Source organism: Idiotropiscis lumnitzeri, chromosome 4, assembly GCF_059441095.1.
Source record: "Idiotropiscis lumnitzeri isolate Australia: NSW breed Sydney's pygmy pipehorse chromosome 4, RoL_Ilum_1.0, whole genome shotgun sequence".
Lineage (NCBI taxonomy): Eukaryota > Metazoa > Chordata > Actinopteri > Syngnathiformes > Syngnathidae > Idiotropiscis > Idiotropiscis lumnitzeri.
Genome location: NC_142394.1, coordinates 133,595 through 152,500, shown reverse-complemented (window position 1 = coordinate 152,500; position 18,906 = coordinate 133,595). Strand labels below are relative to the sequence as shown.

Sequence of the window (18,906 nt, the reverse complement as noted above, 5' to 3'; positions counted from 1 at the left end):
TACAGTGGGAGCACTGTTTACGAATGACCTGGTTATGAACCATTACATAACTATGCACAAAACTTTAGATTATAAACTCCCTCTGTTGATGTACTATTTTTGGTTTGTGAACTGTTTCATGTGTAAACATCATTGACTGCAGTCAGATGATGCAAGTAATTCGCTACGTTCATTATCCAAAGCACTTATTCTCACGATGCTCATGGACGTGATGGAGCCTTACCCATCCGTCTTTGAATTTGTTTCTTAAATGTTTTATAAATTTTCTTCTGGAGTTATAATCTTGAACATGTTTATTCATGTAAAAAAATTCACTATATAAATCTGAATTTTTGTATTATTATTATGATATTATTGTTGTAAAAAAAATGCAGAAAAGAAAGGCAATGAACAGAGAACTTTTATTCCGTTTCTGGAAAGTACTTCCTGAAAAGCACCTGGAAAAACAGTTTCCCGTGAAAACTTTGCTGAAAACCTTGTAGAAATTATATCCAGGTATTTAACTATTAATAATAAAAATGAAGCATCCCAATAATATAGATATAGAAATCTTGATAATAATAATTCGTAGTATCGGTGATACTTGTTTTGCTGTAAAACATTGAACAATACCTGTGAAACACTATAAATGGGTTGTTTTAACTGCATAAGAGGGCTTCACGATAAATCGAAATCTAATCGACATCGAGGTTTGACGTAGTGCAATTATCTAATCGCAAGACAGTGCAGTTTTGTATTGTTTTTCCTCTCTTCCCTAACCTTTGGCGTTTGATTGACAGACGAATTAGCCAACCAGAATTGTCGATGCTCGGATCTTAATGGTCCTGGCCAATCAGTGTTGTTGGCGAACACGTGTTAGTCTGCGCTCCAGTGCCTACAGTTAGCGCTGCCTGACAATAACACACTACACGTGCACCTCGGGTTTTTACTAGTATTGCCGCGTACTTCCGAAGTGGATGTAGAAGAAACTTCTGCCGCCGTAGATGAGGAGAGGGAGAAGCTCGTGCTAAAGAAGGGTGGTACGTCTCTTATTTGGACGTGCGGCGGACACGACAAAAATGACCCGTATAAAAATACAAACAAAAAAAACCATCAGATCCAGAGGCAACACGACCAATGCATTTCAACGTTTAAAACACCAGCACCGATTAGAGTATCAAGCCTGTCAAACAGATTTGAAATAAACAGATGAGGGCGAGGCAACAACTAGCGGGCATTCAATTGCTAAGCTAGCATCGCTAACAGTAGCATCCGCGTTATGAAAAAAATCGGAAAACTATGTCGTAAGTATTTGTGAGTACGGGTGACAAGCTCCCTCTCAGAGCGTCTTTTCAGCACTAATGGCAACATTGTAACTTGTGATCGTGCATGTCTGATACAAGCAATGGTGAATATGCTGCTTTTTCTAGCCCCCAAAAACTATCACAATACAATTCAATACAGTACAATCGCCAGAAGAGAGTGCCTTGTACTTTTTATCAAATGGTGACATTAGTGATTTGTATTGTTATAAAAATTTATCAAATTCTGTCTGAAACAAAACTGACTCACAATCGTAGTTTTGCGAGCATTGTGAAAAGTTTGTGTGTGACGTGTGGGTGTGTGTGCGCATGCGTGAGGAAGAGTGCAGTGGAGGATATGAGCGGATATGCTGGAGTGGCGAGCGAGGAAATGAGAGACAAGCTTAAAGGAAAAGTTAGTGTATAAAATAAAGCGAGTCGAAGCAGGAACAAATAACAGTAGCATTTTAATGCATTTTAACGTGTATAATACAACAAATCGCAATATTGGTCTGAATAATCACAATTAGGATTTTTTTTCCCCCCAAAATCGTGCAGCCCTCCTGCATAAGAAGTAGTTCTCTAAATACGAATGAAAAGATTTAAAAAATAGTCATCTTATAGCAGAACCGGACAGTGGCTTACTTTTTCACACCTCTGCCGAAGGTGAGATTGGTGGACAAGATCGGTATTATATTCAGCGATCAACCAATCATCCACCCCACCCCCCAAATAAAGGAAATTTATAGCAGTCCCAGCCAATCGGTCGGGGCTCCCCCAAAAAGCAATAAACCTTAAAGGGACGCTTGATTGACATTAAGATTGGCACTCATATAATTAGCATGTGAAAATGACATCAATACTAAACCACCCCCCCAGCAAAAAGACTAGGAGTGATTTCTGTTTTTTTAATCAGTGATGACATTTTTATTGCTCATTTAAAGTAGGCATTTTTCAAGTGTCGAGGCATAAGATGGGCAACCAACCAACTTCACTGCTGCCTTTTGCATTTTTCCAAACTGCAGTGTGAGCAGCAGCCTGCTGAGGAGGAGGACGACGATGACGAAGTAATTCAGCAGGAGGTAGATGCTGTGATTGTAGGAGGAAACGAGGAGGTGGAGGAGGATGAAGTAATTCAGCAGGCGGTTGAGGCAGTGATTGTGGAAGGAGGTGACGAGGTGGAGAAGATGGGACGTGTGGTAGTGCAGGAGGATGGCTGTCCTGCAGTGATTGTGGAGGAAGTGGCCAGCGCCCAAGTAGAGGAGTGTTACTCTGCACAGGTGTTGGTGTACGATGATGAAACTTACCTGATGCAGGATGTGGCTGAGGAGCAGGAGGTTGTCACTGAAGTGGTCGAGACAGGTGAGACAATACACAATAACAATATACAAAATCATCATTTTTGTTCTTGCATGGTTTGCCCTTGTGTGCTGGATCTTACACTGCAGGTCTAATATACTCTATTTTGGTGTGTATTAAGTTTTCCTTTTTACTCCACCACGCAACTCAAAACATTTTGTTGTGTACTATAAAACTATGCTAATGCTGTTTCATTTGGCAATATCTTTCTACCTTAGGATTTCTTTGTCGCTTTGGCAACTTTATTCTATATGGAATCAATTCATTTTTTGGGGGGCTAGAAAAAGCAGCATATTTACCTTTGCTTGTATCAGACATGCACGATCACAAATTACAATGTTGCCATTAGTGCTGAAAAGATGCTCTGAGAGGGACCTTGTCACCTGTACACACAAATACTTACAAGATAGTTTTCCGATGCCAATTTTTTTCATAACGTGAATGCTACTGTTAGCGATCTTAGCTTGGCTCGTGAATGCCCGCTAGTTGTTGCCTCCGAATTCGAATCTGTTTGACAGGCTTCATACTCAAATCGGTGATGGTGTTTTAAACGTTGAAATACATTGGTCATGTTACCTCAGGATCGGTTCCTTTTTTTTTTGATGCGGTTCATTTTTGTCAGATCCAAGATGCACGTTCAAATAATAGACGTACCGCCCGTCTATACCACGAGCATCTCCCTCTCCGCATCTACAGCGGCACAAGTTACTTCCATTGCGTCCACTTTGGTACACGGCAATCACAGGAAAAAACAGAGGATTACGCGTAGTGTTATTGTCGGACTGCGCTGACTGTAGGCACCGGAGCGCAGATGAACACGTGTTAGCCAACAACACTGATTGGCCAGCGCCATTAAGACCCGAGCATCGACACTTCTGGTTGGCTAATTCATCTGTCACTCAAACGCCAAAGGTTGGGGGAGAGGAAAAAATACAAAACCTCACTGTCTTGCGATTAGATAATCGCACTTCGTCAAACCTCAATGTCGATTAGATTTTGATTTATCGTGCAGCCCTACTAGTGATTATTTTAGTTTAGGTTTTTTTTTAGCACCGTGCGTTTCCTCAATTTTATTCATATAATTTCAGTCCGTTCTACATTAACAAAATGGATTGGTAATAAAAAAGAAAAGTAAAGTGTGTCTTTTTGTATTTATATTTAGTTATATTTAACTCAGCATTATGTATAGGTTTCCTTGATTGTATTTAGTAAACACTTCTTTTTTAAACTAATTTATTTATTCAGTAAACACTGCACGCCATATAGACTCCCATCAGGTCATCCGTCTGCTGCAGCTGTAGTGAACGAGCGCAGCGCTCCCTTGTGGTCTGAATGTGTAGCTACGGAGCCACACAAGTCTCCAGTTACGCATTTGCAAATTGCTACACGCATTTGTGACTCGTGCATGGAAGGACTGTAGCAAAAGTCACATGTAAGAACACAGCCAATCAAGAGGCACAGTGCGCATACAAATCAATGTACCATATTTTCAGGACCATAGGGCGCACTTTAAAGTCCCAAATCTTCCCCAAAACAAATGAGGCGCCTTGTAATGCGACACGCCTATTATATGGACTGAGCATCGCTCTCTACCATCGACCTTTTTTCCCATTGGGGTATTCGGAGTGCATGTAAGCACAACCTGCTGGTCAAAGTCTGAGTCTTCTATGTTTCGAATTGACTGTGACTAATACATGATGTGACTATGGTGTTTGGGCGATGGTGTAGGAGAAAGCTGGACAAAAGGGCAGCTGTCCACAATGTCGTAGTCTGTCTTATCATTCGTTATTGCAAGCAATAAACATCACAGGTTTAGACAACAGACTGCAAAAATATAAAAGCCCAAAGCACACCACGCACATCTCTCTAAACAGCTATGTGATTGGCTGAGGCTGCGTGGCTCTCAAAAGCCATTGCTATAATCTTTTTGTGTTATTTTTATTTCATTTGGGGATATAAATGGCATGAGAGATACATGTTTTGTGTTAATCTTATTTCTTTGTTTCATTGTTTGCTTGTATGCTGAGTTTTTTTTATTTTGATTTGAAACCATGACTCTAGCATGCGCGAGCTAGCATGCGCCTCGTAGTGCGGCGCGCCTAGTATATGGATTAAATACGTAAATAGCACCCTCAACTGGTGCTGCGCCCTTTGATGAGCGCGTCTTATGGCCGTAAAAATACGGTACACGTTTATAGATTTTCGGTACACATTTGTGACTTCAATTACGCATTCATAGATTCTCGTTACAAATATGCGACTCTGGTTACAGGTACAGATTCTTTTTACACGTTTGTGACTCTGGTTACAGGTACGGATTCTTTTTACACATTTGTGGATTGAAATATGGATTCTTTTTACACATTTGTGACTCTGGTTACAGGTACAGATTCTTTTTACACATTTGTAGAATGAAATTTGCATTTGTAAATAGTTTTGCAATATTGGCCCCATATTCAACTTCATTTATATTGCGCTTTTCACAACAGCCGGAACTGTAACAAAGAATTTTCCATTTGGTGTAATAAATTAGCGGGAAATTAGGGCTGGGCGATAAACCGAAAATTTACCGTTACCAAAATGTATTACAATGACCGACATCATTTTGCCCATGTCGGTAAATCCGGTGTCTAAAAAAAAGAAAAGAAAAAGTCTTTTCTGTCTGCGGCAATGTTCATGCCCCTTTAAGATGGCTACTGCGCGTGTCGTCACGTGACAACACCCTTCTGAAGAAGAATGTAAACACGACGCGTTCGTAGCTGGTGATTCAAATTCAGAAGCGGCTGACACGGCTGAAGACGAAGTAACGTTAGTTGAAATTGTTCCTGTCGCGCTTGTCCCGAAAAGAAATTCAACATCTGTCGTTTGGAAATGTTTTGGCTTCCATAAAGACAATGTTTGAGCAAAAGAACATGAACTACAACGTGCATCGTAAGCACCCAAAACAGCGCGCCCAACCTTTTCTTTTTCACCACCCACAACACAACCATGCTGTTGACTTGGAGCGTGTGCTAAATGTTCAAAGTGAGAAGCAAGGTTCGACAAGTGAAAACAGCCCATAACGGAGGTGACACCCACGAGAGAAAGTCTCAGAGGTGGACGCGATAGCCGAGCACATAGCTCTAAATATACAGTGGAGCGCACAGTTTTGAAACGCCTCATGAAAGTAGCCGACAAGAGGTACGAAAATATTTGTTGCAAACCGTACTTCCCAAATATGGACAATATTGGGACGGGAGCGGAGACATGTCAAGCATTTTCATCCACATCCGACTTGTGGTCGAGTCGCAACATGCATCCCTGTTTGAGCTTGAATGTGCAGTACATAGACGACAAGTGGCGACCGCGCACCAGCGTACTCGAGACGGCATTTTCCTGATGAAGCACACTTGTTTATTTGGCACTGGCATTCCATTGACATTTTTTTCATTCTATTTAGCATTCTGTTTACAGGTGACTAGCTCCTTTGCACATGGCATTACTTATATTGTTTACAAGATACCTTTACACAAATCTAGGCCTTTGCAAATGGCATTACAGCATCTCGGCACAATCTATTTGCAGAAAAAGATTTTGTGAGAGGTACCCTTTTAATCCTGTTCTTTGTTCTTTGTGACATTGTTCAAATCATGCAAAGCAAGCTATTTGGAATGTTTATACAAATGGTTTTTGTACTTTGATTTTTCACTGAAAGTAATGTGTACCAGTTGGTCAATAATAAACAGTTAATATGCATTTCCTGCATTTATTTTGATTTTGGTCCTCAGGGGGAATTTATCGTGCATTTATCGGTATCGAGGTAAAATTGCCCAATTTACCGCAATATTGATTTTAGGTCATATCGCCCAGCCCTACGGGAAATTACAACACAAATTAAAACAGAAATACACATACAATAGATACCAGAAGAAACACAGAACAGTGACAGTGTCATGTTGAGTCGAAAGCTAAAGAAGTGATCTGAACACGGGGTTGCTTTTCATGGTGTCATCAGTGTTTAATCCTATTTTGTAAGAATGAGAGCAGCACCTTGAAGGAAAAAAGGTGCCTTACTAATACAGATTTCTCATGACAATCTATTATTGTTTTGAAGCTCTTTGTTTATGCTTGTATACTTTTGTGTCTTTTTCAGTGGAGATGTCGAGTCAGGACGTAGTGTGTTTCGATAAAACCTTTGAAGCAGCTGAAGCTCTTCTCCATATGGAGTCTCCTGGAGGATTACATGACCGCAACACTGGTAACAACTCTTGCATTACCTTAGCTGTCAGCTTGTATTGGTATTTTCTGCATCATCCTGTGACTGGGGCCTTATGACTTGTTGAGAATTGTGTTCACGATGAAGTTAAAACAAGTGATTGCTTTGCTATGACTTCGCAAACACCCCCGTGTAATTTATTTCGCTGGATTTTCAGTTTTGTAAATACTTGACTTTTCCCATTGCCATTATTCAGGTTTTCATGACGCGGTCTTTGAACACCTCTTGAGGTGGCTCAAGCAGCTAAATTTGGAAAATAAAAGCCCTGTTTAAACAACCCCACTACGGCTGTTTGGGTCTCGCAGTTGCAAAAGTTGACGCTACAATACTTTAACATACTACAACAGAATGTCAAGGTGGTGTTCCAAAGCTAACTTCAGCTAGCTTCCAGATACATTATCACCACGATGATGCAACGAAAGGAAGGTTTACATCGTATTAAATAATTTTGTGAGATATGCCCGCACTTTAAGACATTAACATGTGTTAGCCATAGAACTTAATTACCCACAATGTGGATGACCCGGATTACTGTTCATGCGCATGTGCGTTGCTGACAGGCATTGCGCGTACGCAGTTTGTTTACAACAGAGACATGAGAGAGCGGCTATGGTTAACATGGCATGTGAATCGATTCTTTTATTTTTTTTCATAGATGCATATTTTATGTAGTTTAAATTGATTTATTGGTTTTCAATGAATCTTTACATCCCTTATTTGGGCTTGGTAATAATTAAATATGAAGGAAGAAAACCCCAATCCTGGCATTTAGGGATGTAATGATATCAGCAATATCTGGCTATTGTGATGTTAAAATTGCCCCAGTATGGTTGTTGTCTGGTCGGATATCTGTTAAAAAGGCCAAATTGTTTTTCATTTGTGCAGTTCCAGCACCCTCTGGTGGTTGTTTTTTTTGTGCAGTTGAAATTTAATGAGGCATGTTTTGGTCACCTACGTTTAAGACCTATGCTAATAACCAGATGAAGTGGAATGTAACACTCCACAAATTGATCCGATTCACAATGCGTGTGTGTATTAGCAAGTAAGTGCCTCAATATTAGGTGTTATCAGTCATTGTAGGTCATTTATGTCCATTGAGGTTAATGTTAACTGTGCATGAACTATATGTATGATTAGGACCAAATAATTAGCATTGTATCAAGATATCCATCCATCCATTTTCTGTACCGCTTCTCCTCACTAGGGTCGCGGGTGGTGCTGGAGCCTATCGCAGCTATCTTCGGGTAGTACGCGGGAGACACTGGTTGCCAGCCAATTGCAGGGCACACAGAGACAAACAACCATCCGCACTCACACTCATACCTAGGGGCAATTTAGAGTGTTCAATCAACCCGCCATGCATGTTTTTTTAAATGTGGGAGGAAACTGGAGTACCCGAAGGAAAACCACACTGGTGTAGCGGGGTACCGAATTGTCCTGAGCTACGCATTAAATTTTTTTGAAGGGTTTTATTTTGGGTTGCTGAAACACAAAATATTAACATTTATAAACAAAGTTCGCTCTGTACTGCTATTTCCAGCTTACGTGTAGCTCTTCTTCGCTCTAGTGTGCGAGACTAATAAAAATAATTTAACCGATATTTCAATCAATACAACACCTCAATAAACTTACACATGCATTCAATGCAAACATACTTCACAGCGCTCTCTCGCTTTTTCAATGGCAACCTGTTCGTCTACTTCAATTACAAAGTTACATCTCGAACGAAAAGCGTCAGTAAACACTTAATTTCAATATATCACACTTACTTTCAATAAACACATTCACACATCAATATATGGTATTCGATCTCGATTGTCTTACCTGAAACACAAAATATTGACATTTATAAACAACGTTCGCTCTTTAATGCTGTTTCCAGCTTACGTGTAGCTCTTCTTCGCTCTAGGATGCGGAGGGTCCCATTTTGCCACACACGCAAAGCAGCGAACGCTGTCCTCTAGTGGTCAGAGTTAGTCATTGCAACTAATGTACAATAATTTCCCCCATTCCCCTTTACAAATAAGCAATGACATGAAACTCTCACCCTCTTAACATGGCTTGCACGAGTAATCAAAACTAAATATCTGTGGAAACAATACAATCCCAAATACAATAATATTGAATATGAATGGATGCCACGCTGGCACGGGGAGAACATGCAAACTCCACACAGGATGGCCGGAGCTGGGATTGAACCCACGACCAATGCTGTCTCTCACTGCAAGGCCATCGTGCTAACCAGTCGAACCACAGTGCCGCCTGTATCGAGATATTTTTTTCAGTGCTGTCAGGCGATTAAAATATTTAATCATAATCGCATTTTTTCATAGTTAACTCATAGTTAATCGCACCTTTTATTAATTGTAAAAAAATCCCTTTATTCATTGTAAAAAAAAATCCCTCCCATTTTTTTTGTATATTATGTGTATAATTCAATATTTTATTGAATTGCAATACCTTTAATATATGAGAATTGATTTTTTTTTTGTTTTCATGCAAATACTTTTTTTTATTGAAAAAAAAGTCACACAAAACAGCATCTCAACAGCCTTTCTAAGGGATCAAATTGGAGTAATATAAGAAATATAAAATGCCTACAAAGTGTAAATGAAATGGGTCAAAATAAATAATAAATAGGCTGTCATACCAAGGTAGTTATGGTTACTGAGAGAAGTCCAGTAATCACCGGTGCGCACGACTGCTTCCGCCTTCTCCGCTTCCTGCAAGTTTTGAATGCGGGTTGCAATTGTGTGTCTCGGGACAATTCGTAAGTGCAGTTGTTGGACGCAATGCGATGTATTTCAGCCAGACTTTCGTCCTCCACGATGCTAACACGCAGTGGCCACCCACTTAGCTATGTCTTCGGTGAGTCTCTTTTTAGTTGATCCATCCACCGATGACTGTCGCAAATTATCCATGGATGCCTGGATTTGACAAGGCGGCTGGAGAATTGGCATCAGCATTGTGCTTGGCCATCAAATGGTGTTTTAACCTGGACTTGCCGCGATGGTAGTTCAGTGCATGATGGCAATACACACAAATGACTTTGCTCTTATCCATGACACCATTAGGTAACTTAAGAAAAACAACTTGCCGTTCAGAATTGAATTTGCGTCATTTTTACCACTCCCATGATGCTTTTAGTTCTATAAACCTTCAAAAACTCCGCACAGCGAGCCCATGCAGGCTTGTCCTAAATTTTGCGTGCTTGATGTTTTTTTTCTGGTCTCGCAAGCGTCAACGCTACGTCATAGGACTACATTGTTTATTAGGCAAAATGAGTCTTAATCGCTCGTTAAAAAAATTGACGGTGTTAAAAGGGGGTTGGATTAATCCCATTAATAACGCGTTTTTCTGACACCTGTAATTTTTTAATTATTTATTTGATTTGAATTTTGTGTTCTGAGGTTCATATCGTGATATTGTATCGTGACATATTAAGGCGAATATTCTTATCTTCTGAAGTTCTTCTTTTTCCACTGATGTCAGAAAACATTTTGCAAAAAGTCATGGTGAAAAGAAAAACACAATTTGAACGGGCTGAACAAAGATTTCTTTTATAAGCTTCAAAGGAATGCGTTTTCTGATCTCTCAAGTACCACTGTATCCAGTAAATATTTGCTGAATTTATTTATATATATATACCATATAGTAACTCTTGCTCTTGATGGAAAGCACAGGTGTAAAATGTTCAGAAAGACTGTCTTTGACCACCTGTAAAATTTCTTGTGGAAGCAAAGCCATGGTGAGACAAAATAGATGATATTTTTTGGGGGGGGGCCCAACAGAAGATGTGATGATGGAGACAATAGTGGAGGTTTCGACCGAGTGTGGACCCATGGAGGAGGAGGAATCCTTCCCTATCCCACCTGATAGTGAACCTGTTGCCAAAAAGAAGCGAGGAGGTCAGTGTTGTACTAACTGGATTGGTGCTCGCAATCTTCTCTTTTTAATGCTTAATGTCAGCAGGCAGGCAGACAGACTGCTTGAGTGTACAGTGTAAAGCTGGAAAATTACAAACGTGTTTATTTTCTTAATATAGGTGGGCGTAAGACAAAGATGCACCAAACTACATCCAATGGGACCTTTGACCTGGGGATTAAGAAGAGACAGAGGGAAGGAAAAGGTAGACGGACATGTATTATGATTTGATTTATTCTTGGCCATTTTATTTGTTTATTTTACTATTTATTATCAACATGAAAAAAAAATAAAAACTATTGAAATAGGGACATTTTCTTGATGTAAACAAATTACATTAAAATATCCTGTCCTAGATAAAGTTACATTTTTGTTTAAAAAAAAAAAAAGATCATTTTGAACAGTCTTAAAACAATATCATAAATGGTCGATGAATCAGTTTCGAACAGTACAACATTGTATCAATGTCGTAGGCTTCTATTTGCCCTTCTCCCAAATCAGTGGCATATATATATCCACCAGTGTAGTTTATTGTGCAAACCTCCCAAAGTGCAACACAGTGAGTATTTACCAAAAAGGCAAAAACAGTTATAAAAGTTAAAAAATAACGCAAAAAGTCAAAACTAGTATTTCACAAAAATATGTGTACATTTACAAAAACATTGAATGTAGTTTAACAATAACTACCATGTCCAGTTCATCTACGAATGTGCAAATTTCTCCTCGTCACTCTCATGTACAACCTTCACCTCAGTACCTTCTCCTCTCTACTTTTCACAAAAACCTCTTATTTATATGCTAAGTCCCTCCCCTTGGGCATCACCTGACACAGTCCTTTATTTACTTTTATTTTAGCGCAGAGGCATTTTATTCACATTTATTTCCTACAATAAATTAAAAAATAGTCCACTAACAAGTAATGAAATGTGTTTATTTATTAAACAAAAATAACTCAGTCACCTGACTCCTGAAATGCGTGAAAAATACGGATTTAAATAATGCGAATGGTACGCCCCTGTTTGGACTTTCTAGATGATGCTTTGTGTCATGTCCGTCGTCTGCAACATCTCGTACCTGGTGTGGTTTGAGAGGTTGCAGTGTGAGGTTGAGTGGGGGTTCGTGTGTGTGTGCTTGCGTGTGTTAATGTATGCTTCAAACCACAGTAAAACAACTAAGTGTGCACCCTCGGTCGCGTGACTAAAAGTGACATGGTACCGTGTGTGCGTGCGTGTGCGCGCACGTATTAAATTGGGGTAGGAATGAAGGACTCAGTATGGAAATGTAATGTGAATGCTAAGTGCGTACTATCATTACCGTCGCCATTTGTCCACAGTCCTTATTGACAAAGCCGCTCCGTCACTAGCAGTAAAACACTTAACTCCATTTCTTTTTGCATAATATAGTTCACCTAGTCTAGTAACAAATCTCAGTTCCACGGGAAATTTGCAGACATTAGAAATCTCTCTTGCACAGTCGTCCGTCTCCAAATTAAAATATTGTAAATTCTAAACTGCAGATGTCATCTCTGTCGCCAGAGAGCAATGTTCCTGCAGTGTTATTTTCGTCAACAATGATGACGAAAATATTTTGTTAATGCCCTTATTTTTTTCATGACTATGGCGGGCTAAACGCTGCTTGATGACAAAAACATGTCATGGCGTCCATTAATTTTCGGTGACAAGACAGGACGATGTTGTTAGCGAGTGGTCCGTCAGATGTTCGAAATTCATCACATTCCTTCCTAATGTACATGTAATGTCTTTGAAAAAGTGCAACGCTTGTGCAACTTATCCTCGTTTGGGGACTTCCACCACCGGGTCAGCATGCAGGGCCCATGCACTGTTGTGCACACCAACACAACAAAACACGTCTGGGGTCATCCATCTTGGCTCACACACACACTGACTCGATGGGCAAGCTGTTCCAAGTAAAGAAGACATGTTTGGTAGAGTTTGTACTTGTGGTACTGTATTGGAACAAGTCTACTACAAGTCTATGTTGTTAACACATTATTTTTTTTATTTATGTTGCTTTAAGTGAAATAAAGCCACAACAGTTGCCAAATAAAACATTTTGGTTATCGTCTTATTTTGGAGCACCTAGCATTGATTCCACTGGTACCACTTTCTTTTTGAAAAGCATAACCCTTAGTAATCAATCAGAAAGGCTTTGCTATTGGGTATGCCTATTTTTAACTAAAATGGACTAAATCCATTTTTTTGCGACTAAATTTACCAAAACTGAAACTTTTTGGGGGAAGTTCCAGTGACTAAAACGAAACTAAAACATTTTTGGGGGCGTTTTTGTCGACTAAAACTAGACTAAAACTATCACGAATAGGAATGACTAAATGTGACAAAAGTTAATAAGCAGTTTCATCCAAAAGACTAAGACTAAATCTAAAATGCCAGCCAAAGACAACACTGCGTTGCTGTCAGCTAGTGATGGGGAAATGAAGCTTCAAATTTGCTTCATGAATCAATTGTTGTATTTTTAGGTCCTGTAGATGCCACTGTTGGTTTAAATAAAGGGTTTGAAAAATGGTGGGTCAGTGTGCTTTCAGCCCAATGTTGAACAGAGAGTGCCATCTACAGGAGGCCAAAAATACTACAACTGGTTCATGAAGAAGATTTGAAGTTTCCTTTACCCATCACTACTGTCAGCCGATTGGCAACCTCCCTGACCAGTCGCTTGGTAATAACACTGTTGTGCCACATTTTCTCCACTTGTAGATGACTGTCTACATCGTGTTAGTACATCGTATATTTAATGCCTTGGAAAATGTATAGCCTTACCTGACTGAAAAATGTTAGAAAAGGCCTACTAGAACAGTTGTGGTTCATCTGCGACCAATGTGATTTGTGAATTCTGAACAATTAGATCCTATTTATAAGAGGGTGTGCAACCACACCAACTCAGTTGTTTTACTAACGCTCTAAACAAATAATTTCATTCAATTCAGTTGTACATTTTATGGGATACACTAATGGTGGTCATGGTTTCAAAATTATTTATCTTGGTCTCATTTTTCTAATCACTAAAACATGGCATTTGAACTCTGATCGATTGTAGCCCTTTTCCTGTCTCTATACTGTGGGTTGGTAGACACGAAGATTTACATGAACACATGATTTGTGGTCCCAACGATGTTAGTTCTGAAAGACATGAAGTTATTAATAAATTGTTACACTGCTGTAATATGTAATTTGTCAGATTATTTCCGATTTGCTTAGTTAGATTTATTTGCTGACTTTTTGGTAAACATTTGCTTGCTGAAAGATTATTTGATTATTTACTGTGTTTTTCTTCTAGGCAACACCACCTACCTGTGGGAGTTTTTGCTGGAGCTATTGCAGGACAAAAACACATGTCCTCGATACATTAAGTGGATGCAGAGGGAAAAAGGCATCTTCAAATTGGTCGACTCCAAGGCCGTGTCCAAACTTTGGGGAAAACACAAGAATAAACCCGATATGAACTATGAAACAATGGGCAGAGCCCTGAGGTCAGCCATTCTGCACAAACTAAAACTTGAATGATTTGTTTTAAATAAGCAGCCCTATGAAAGAAAAAAGAATGTTGTACAATGCGCTAAGCCCATTGTGTTCATATGCAGATACTATTACCAGCGTGGAATCCTGGCAAAGGTGGAGGGTCAGAGGTTGGCTTATCAATTCAAAGACATGCCAAAGAACATTCGGGTAATTGAGGATAACGATGAAGGTGAAGACAGCGAGGGTGTGTTGTCCAGCCACCAGGGTCCTGAAATCCTGGGCACCAACACCACTGCTGCATACCACCCTCAGCAAACCTATGTCACAATCATCCCCAACAACACCACCACCAGGTCTTTATTCAGATTTGCATTTAGTTTGTCACATAGAGAAACTGTGTACTAAGAAATAAACTGTATTGAATATATAGTGGTTAAAAGACTTAACATAAATATGTCGGTCATCTGAGTCTCTTTGTTTCAGTGGTTAAATACTGCTAAAAATGTTGTGTACTTATTGGAAAAGACATTGACTAGTGGGGATGTTGGTGAACTGGTGTTAATGATTATATTCTTCTTTCTCCAACAGGCCCATCCGTGCCATGCCTGTGGTAATGACTAACTCTCTTGGTCAAGTGACATTAAACTCTTCCGCTATCCTAACCACCACTGCAGGAGCTCCAGTTACAGTTGCTGCCGCTAATGCAACCCCAAAATTGGTCATCCAGACCCTGCCCACCATGCTGCCGTCTGGTTCCAAAGCAGGTGAAAAAATAACAATCATCACGATCCCAGCCAACCAGCTTGCGACACTCATGCAGGCGAATCCGTCAAGCCAGGTGACCCAGCTGGTACAGGCCAAACCTGTCACGACACATCTAGCACAGGCTGTCACAAAGCCAGCAACAACCCCTACCGTCCATATAGCAGCAGGCGCACCAGTGCCACAACTTATCCTGGCCAAACCGCCGCTTTCTGTTCAACATGTCCGAAGTCCCACCCAGCTAAAGGAGTCCTCCCTTAGTCAGCCGCAAGCAGCACAATCCGAGGCATTGTCCCTCACCAGTCAACCAGTAGCGCCAAAAGAAAGACCAGCTTCCTGAGAAGTCAAACCTCAGTTAGGATGGGCTCGGGAAAATGACAGACTGTAAATGCTACAGAGGAACGCAAGTCATATCTACCCCTCGTCCCGGACCCATGACAGAGCACATAGACTGGCACATGCTGCTCTTGTCGTGGACAAATTGAAATCCCAGAGAAATGGAATGGAACTGGTTTGTGAACAAACTACCAGTAAGCTCAAAGTAGATGGGCAGCCTTATATTGCAAATGAAACAACTAACATTTGCAGTCAAACAGTACGTAAACTCAATTAAAAAAAAAAAAGTTTTGTAAATAGAAATCTACAGAGCATTTTGATAAGCAGCAGGTATATATTCTTCACTTAGGTTGCATTTGTTTGGTTGATCTCATCTGTTTTACATCTTTGTTTTTGTCTGAAGATTTCTGTCATTACCCTGCACTGTTAAAAAAAAATTACTGCAATTTAAAAGGGAGTCAAAAGATGTCTATATCCAAATAAGTTAGATTTGTGCTCCATGTATGAAGTATAGTATGCAATTATTTCTTGTACTGTCAATTTTACTAAAAATGTGCGATAAAAAGAACAAAAAATAGTCTTTCATTCTCTCATTGAAGCCACATGTGTATGTATGTATGTTTATACCAAATTTTCCAGACTATAAATCACACTTTTTTTTTCATACATGGAAAAATAAATAAAAAAAATCAGACATGAGTGCACTCTAGACTTAGACATCTCCTACTCCTTTCAAAGACATCTCAGAATGATGGAACACAAATGCACCTGAAGAGAATAATATTCTGCAGACTACAAGCAGCAAGTACTGAAATTGCAGCTGAAAACGAGCAGCAGAGAGAAAGGTTGGAGAGAATGAGAAACTTGTGAGAGACTGACGACGGGAGAAGGCGACAGAAAATGGTATGGGGGCAGCCTCTGGCAAGTGGCTCGGTTGGAATTGGGCGTGATGAAATTCACTGCATTGGATAGGGCACAATGTGCCGTCATCAGATCCATTCATTGTGTATGTGGTGAGGAGCGGAGACTATGGAACATTGTGTGTGTATGTATGTATGTGTGTGTGTGTGCGGGGCTGTAGGGGGGTGTGTGTGTATGTGTATGTATATATATATGTATGTATGTATATATATATGTATGTGTATATATATGTGTGTATATATATATATGTATATATATATCCCGGTAGGAGCCGGTCTGTTCTTCGTGGAAAAGAAAGATGAGACCTTGCGGCCCTGTGTCGACTACAAGGGTCTGAACGCCATAACGGTAAAGAATCGCTACCCACTTCCGCTCCTAGACTCCGCGTTCGCACCAGTGCAGTCGGCCGCTGTTTTTTCCAAGCTAGATTTACGTAGCGCCTACCACTTGGTTAGGATACGGGAAGGAGATGAGTGGAAGACCGCCTTCAAGACGCCCCTCGGGCACTTCGAGTATCTGGTCATGCCCTTCGGGTTGTCCAATGCTCCCGCAGTTTTTCAGGCGCTAATAAATGATGTGCTAAGGGACATTTTAAACATATGTTGTTTTGTGTACCTCGATGACATTTAGATTTTTTCGCGATCCCCCGAAGAACACCAACAACATATCCGGGCAGTGTTACAACGGTTGTTGGAAAACAAGCTTTATGTTAAGGCCGAGAAATGCGAGTTCCACCAAAGCTCCGTTCAATTTTTGGGGTTCATCGTCGAAAAGGGGCAGATTAAGGCCGACCCGGCCAAGACTCGCGCGGTGGTGGAATGGCCGGTACCCACCACCCGCAAGCAACTGCAGCGCTTTCTAGGGTTCGCTAATTTCTACCGCCGGTTCATCAAGGATTATAGTCGCCAAGCCTTACCTCTTACTCGCCTAACGTCCGTTAAGACCCGTTTCGTGCGGAACCCAGAGGCCCAAGCCGCCTTTGACAATCTTAAACGAGCCTTCACAAAACCTCCAGTCTTGCGTCACCCTAACCCTGATTATGCTTTTATTGTAGAGGTGGACGCTTCAGATTCGGGAGTGGGGGCAGTCCTATCTCAGCGTTCCCCGGTCGACCAGAAACTCCATCCCTGCGCCTTCTTCTCACGCCGACTCACCCCCGCCGAGGCCAACTACGACGTGGGAAACCGGGAACTTTTGGCCGTGGTCCTGGCCCTCCAGGAATGGAGGCATTGGCTGGAGGGGACCATCGAACCATTCACCGTGTTCACCGATCATAAGAACCTGTCGTACATCCGTTCCGTCAAGAGACTCAATCCTCGCTTGGCACGTTGGTCGCTGCTCCTCAGCCGTTACAACTACACTCTGACATACCGCCCGGGCTCCAGGAACACCAAGCCGGACGCGCTGTCACGCATCCACGATCTGGCAGAGGAGGAATCGGGACCCGACAACGTGGTGCCAAGCCATCGCCTGGTGGGAGGTCTGCAGTGGGAGGTGGAGCAGCGGATACGGAGAGCTCAGGACAATACCGACAACCCACCCGGATGCCCAGCTGGGCGGCTGTTCGTGCCGTCCCAACATCGAGTGGAGGTCCTCAAGTGGGGTCACTCGTCCAGGGTGGCATGTCACCCCGGGGCTCGACGTACCCACGGCCTCATCGGCCAACGTTTTTGGTGGCCCGCGATGGGCAAGGACATCAAGGACTTTGTCAAGGCCTGTCATGCCTGTGCCTCGAGTAAGGCCTCACATCAACCCCCAGCGGGCCTTCTGCACACTCTGCCCTTTCCCCCGCGACCATGGTCGTATATTGCTCTGGACTTTGAAACAGGACTGTCGGTCTCAAAGGGGAATTCGGTCATACTCACCATTGTTGACCGCTTCTCTAAGTCCGCCCATTTCGTCGCCCTGCCGAAACTACCGTCAGCGCTGGAAACAGCGGACTTACTCATTTTACATGTTTTCAGGCTCCATGGCATCCCCTCCGACTTGGTGTCCGACCGGGGTCCTCAGTTCGTGTCACGAGTATGGAAACGCTTCTGCCAGTCCCTGGGGGCCACGGCCAGCCTGTCGTCAGGATACCACCCCCAGTCCAATGGCCAGTCCGAGCGGGCGAACCAGGACCTGGAAGCGGCTCTCCGATGCGTCTGCCTCGACCGTCCGTCCTCATGGGCCGACCAGCTGCCATGGGTGGAGTATGCGCACAATACGTTGATCTCGTCTGCCACTCGGCGCTTGCCCTTTATGACTGCATATGGCTACCAGCCCCCGCTCTTTCCAACTCAGGCGGGGGCGGAGGAGGTTCCCTCTATCCAGGGCCATCTAAAGAGGGCACACCGCGTGTGGAGGGAAGCCAGAGCAGCCTTGTCCCGCACGTCCGAGCGTAACCGGCGGATTGCCGACCGCCGTCACCGCCCTGCCCCGGTCTACAAGGTGGGGAATAAAGCATGGCTTTCCACCCGCGATCTCAACCTGGCAGGAAGCTGGGCCCATATATATTATATATATATATATAATATATATATATATATATATATAATATATATATATAATATATTATATATATATATATATATAA

The 18,906-nt window shown here is 41.7% G+C and overlaps 1 protein-coding gene across 6 annotated transcripts in view; it reads left to right on the top strand.

The window, feature by feature from the left end:
• The window catches only part of elf2a (E74-like factor 2a (ets domain transcription factor)), a 26,115-nt gene extending 10,006 nt beyond the window's left edge, over positions 1–16,109 (top strand). For 2 of the 6 annotated variants that reach the window (XM_088295109.1, XM_088295108.1), the window contains exons 3-9: positions 2,306–2,642; positions 6,772–6,876; positions 10,686–10,802; positions 10,940–11,023; positions 14,131–14,323; positions 14,435–14,665; positions 14,901–16,109. In XM_088295109.1, the coding sequence (XP_088151235.1) occupies positions 2,306–2,642; positions 6,772–6,876; positions 10,686–10,802; positions 10,940–11,023; positions 14,131–14,323; positions 14,435–14,665; positions 14,901–15,414 (1,581 nt within the window). In that variant the 3' untranslated portion in view covers positions 15,415–16,109. The remainder of the gene's footprint in view (positions 1–2,305; positions 2,643–6,771; positions 6,877–10,685; positions 10,803–10,939; positions 11,024–14,130; positions 14,324–14,434; positions 14,666–14,900) is intronic. The other 4 variants (XM_088295113.1, XM_088295112.1, XM_088295110.1 and 1 more) reach the window with 3 other exon arrangements.
• Positions 16,110–18,906: the final 2,797 nt, after the last annotated feature.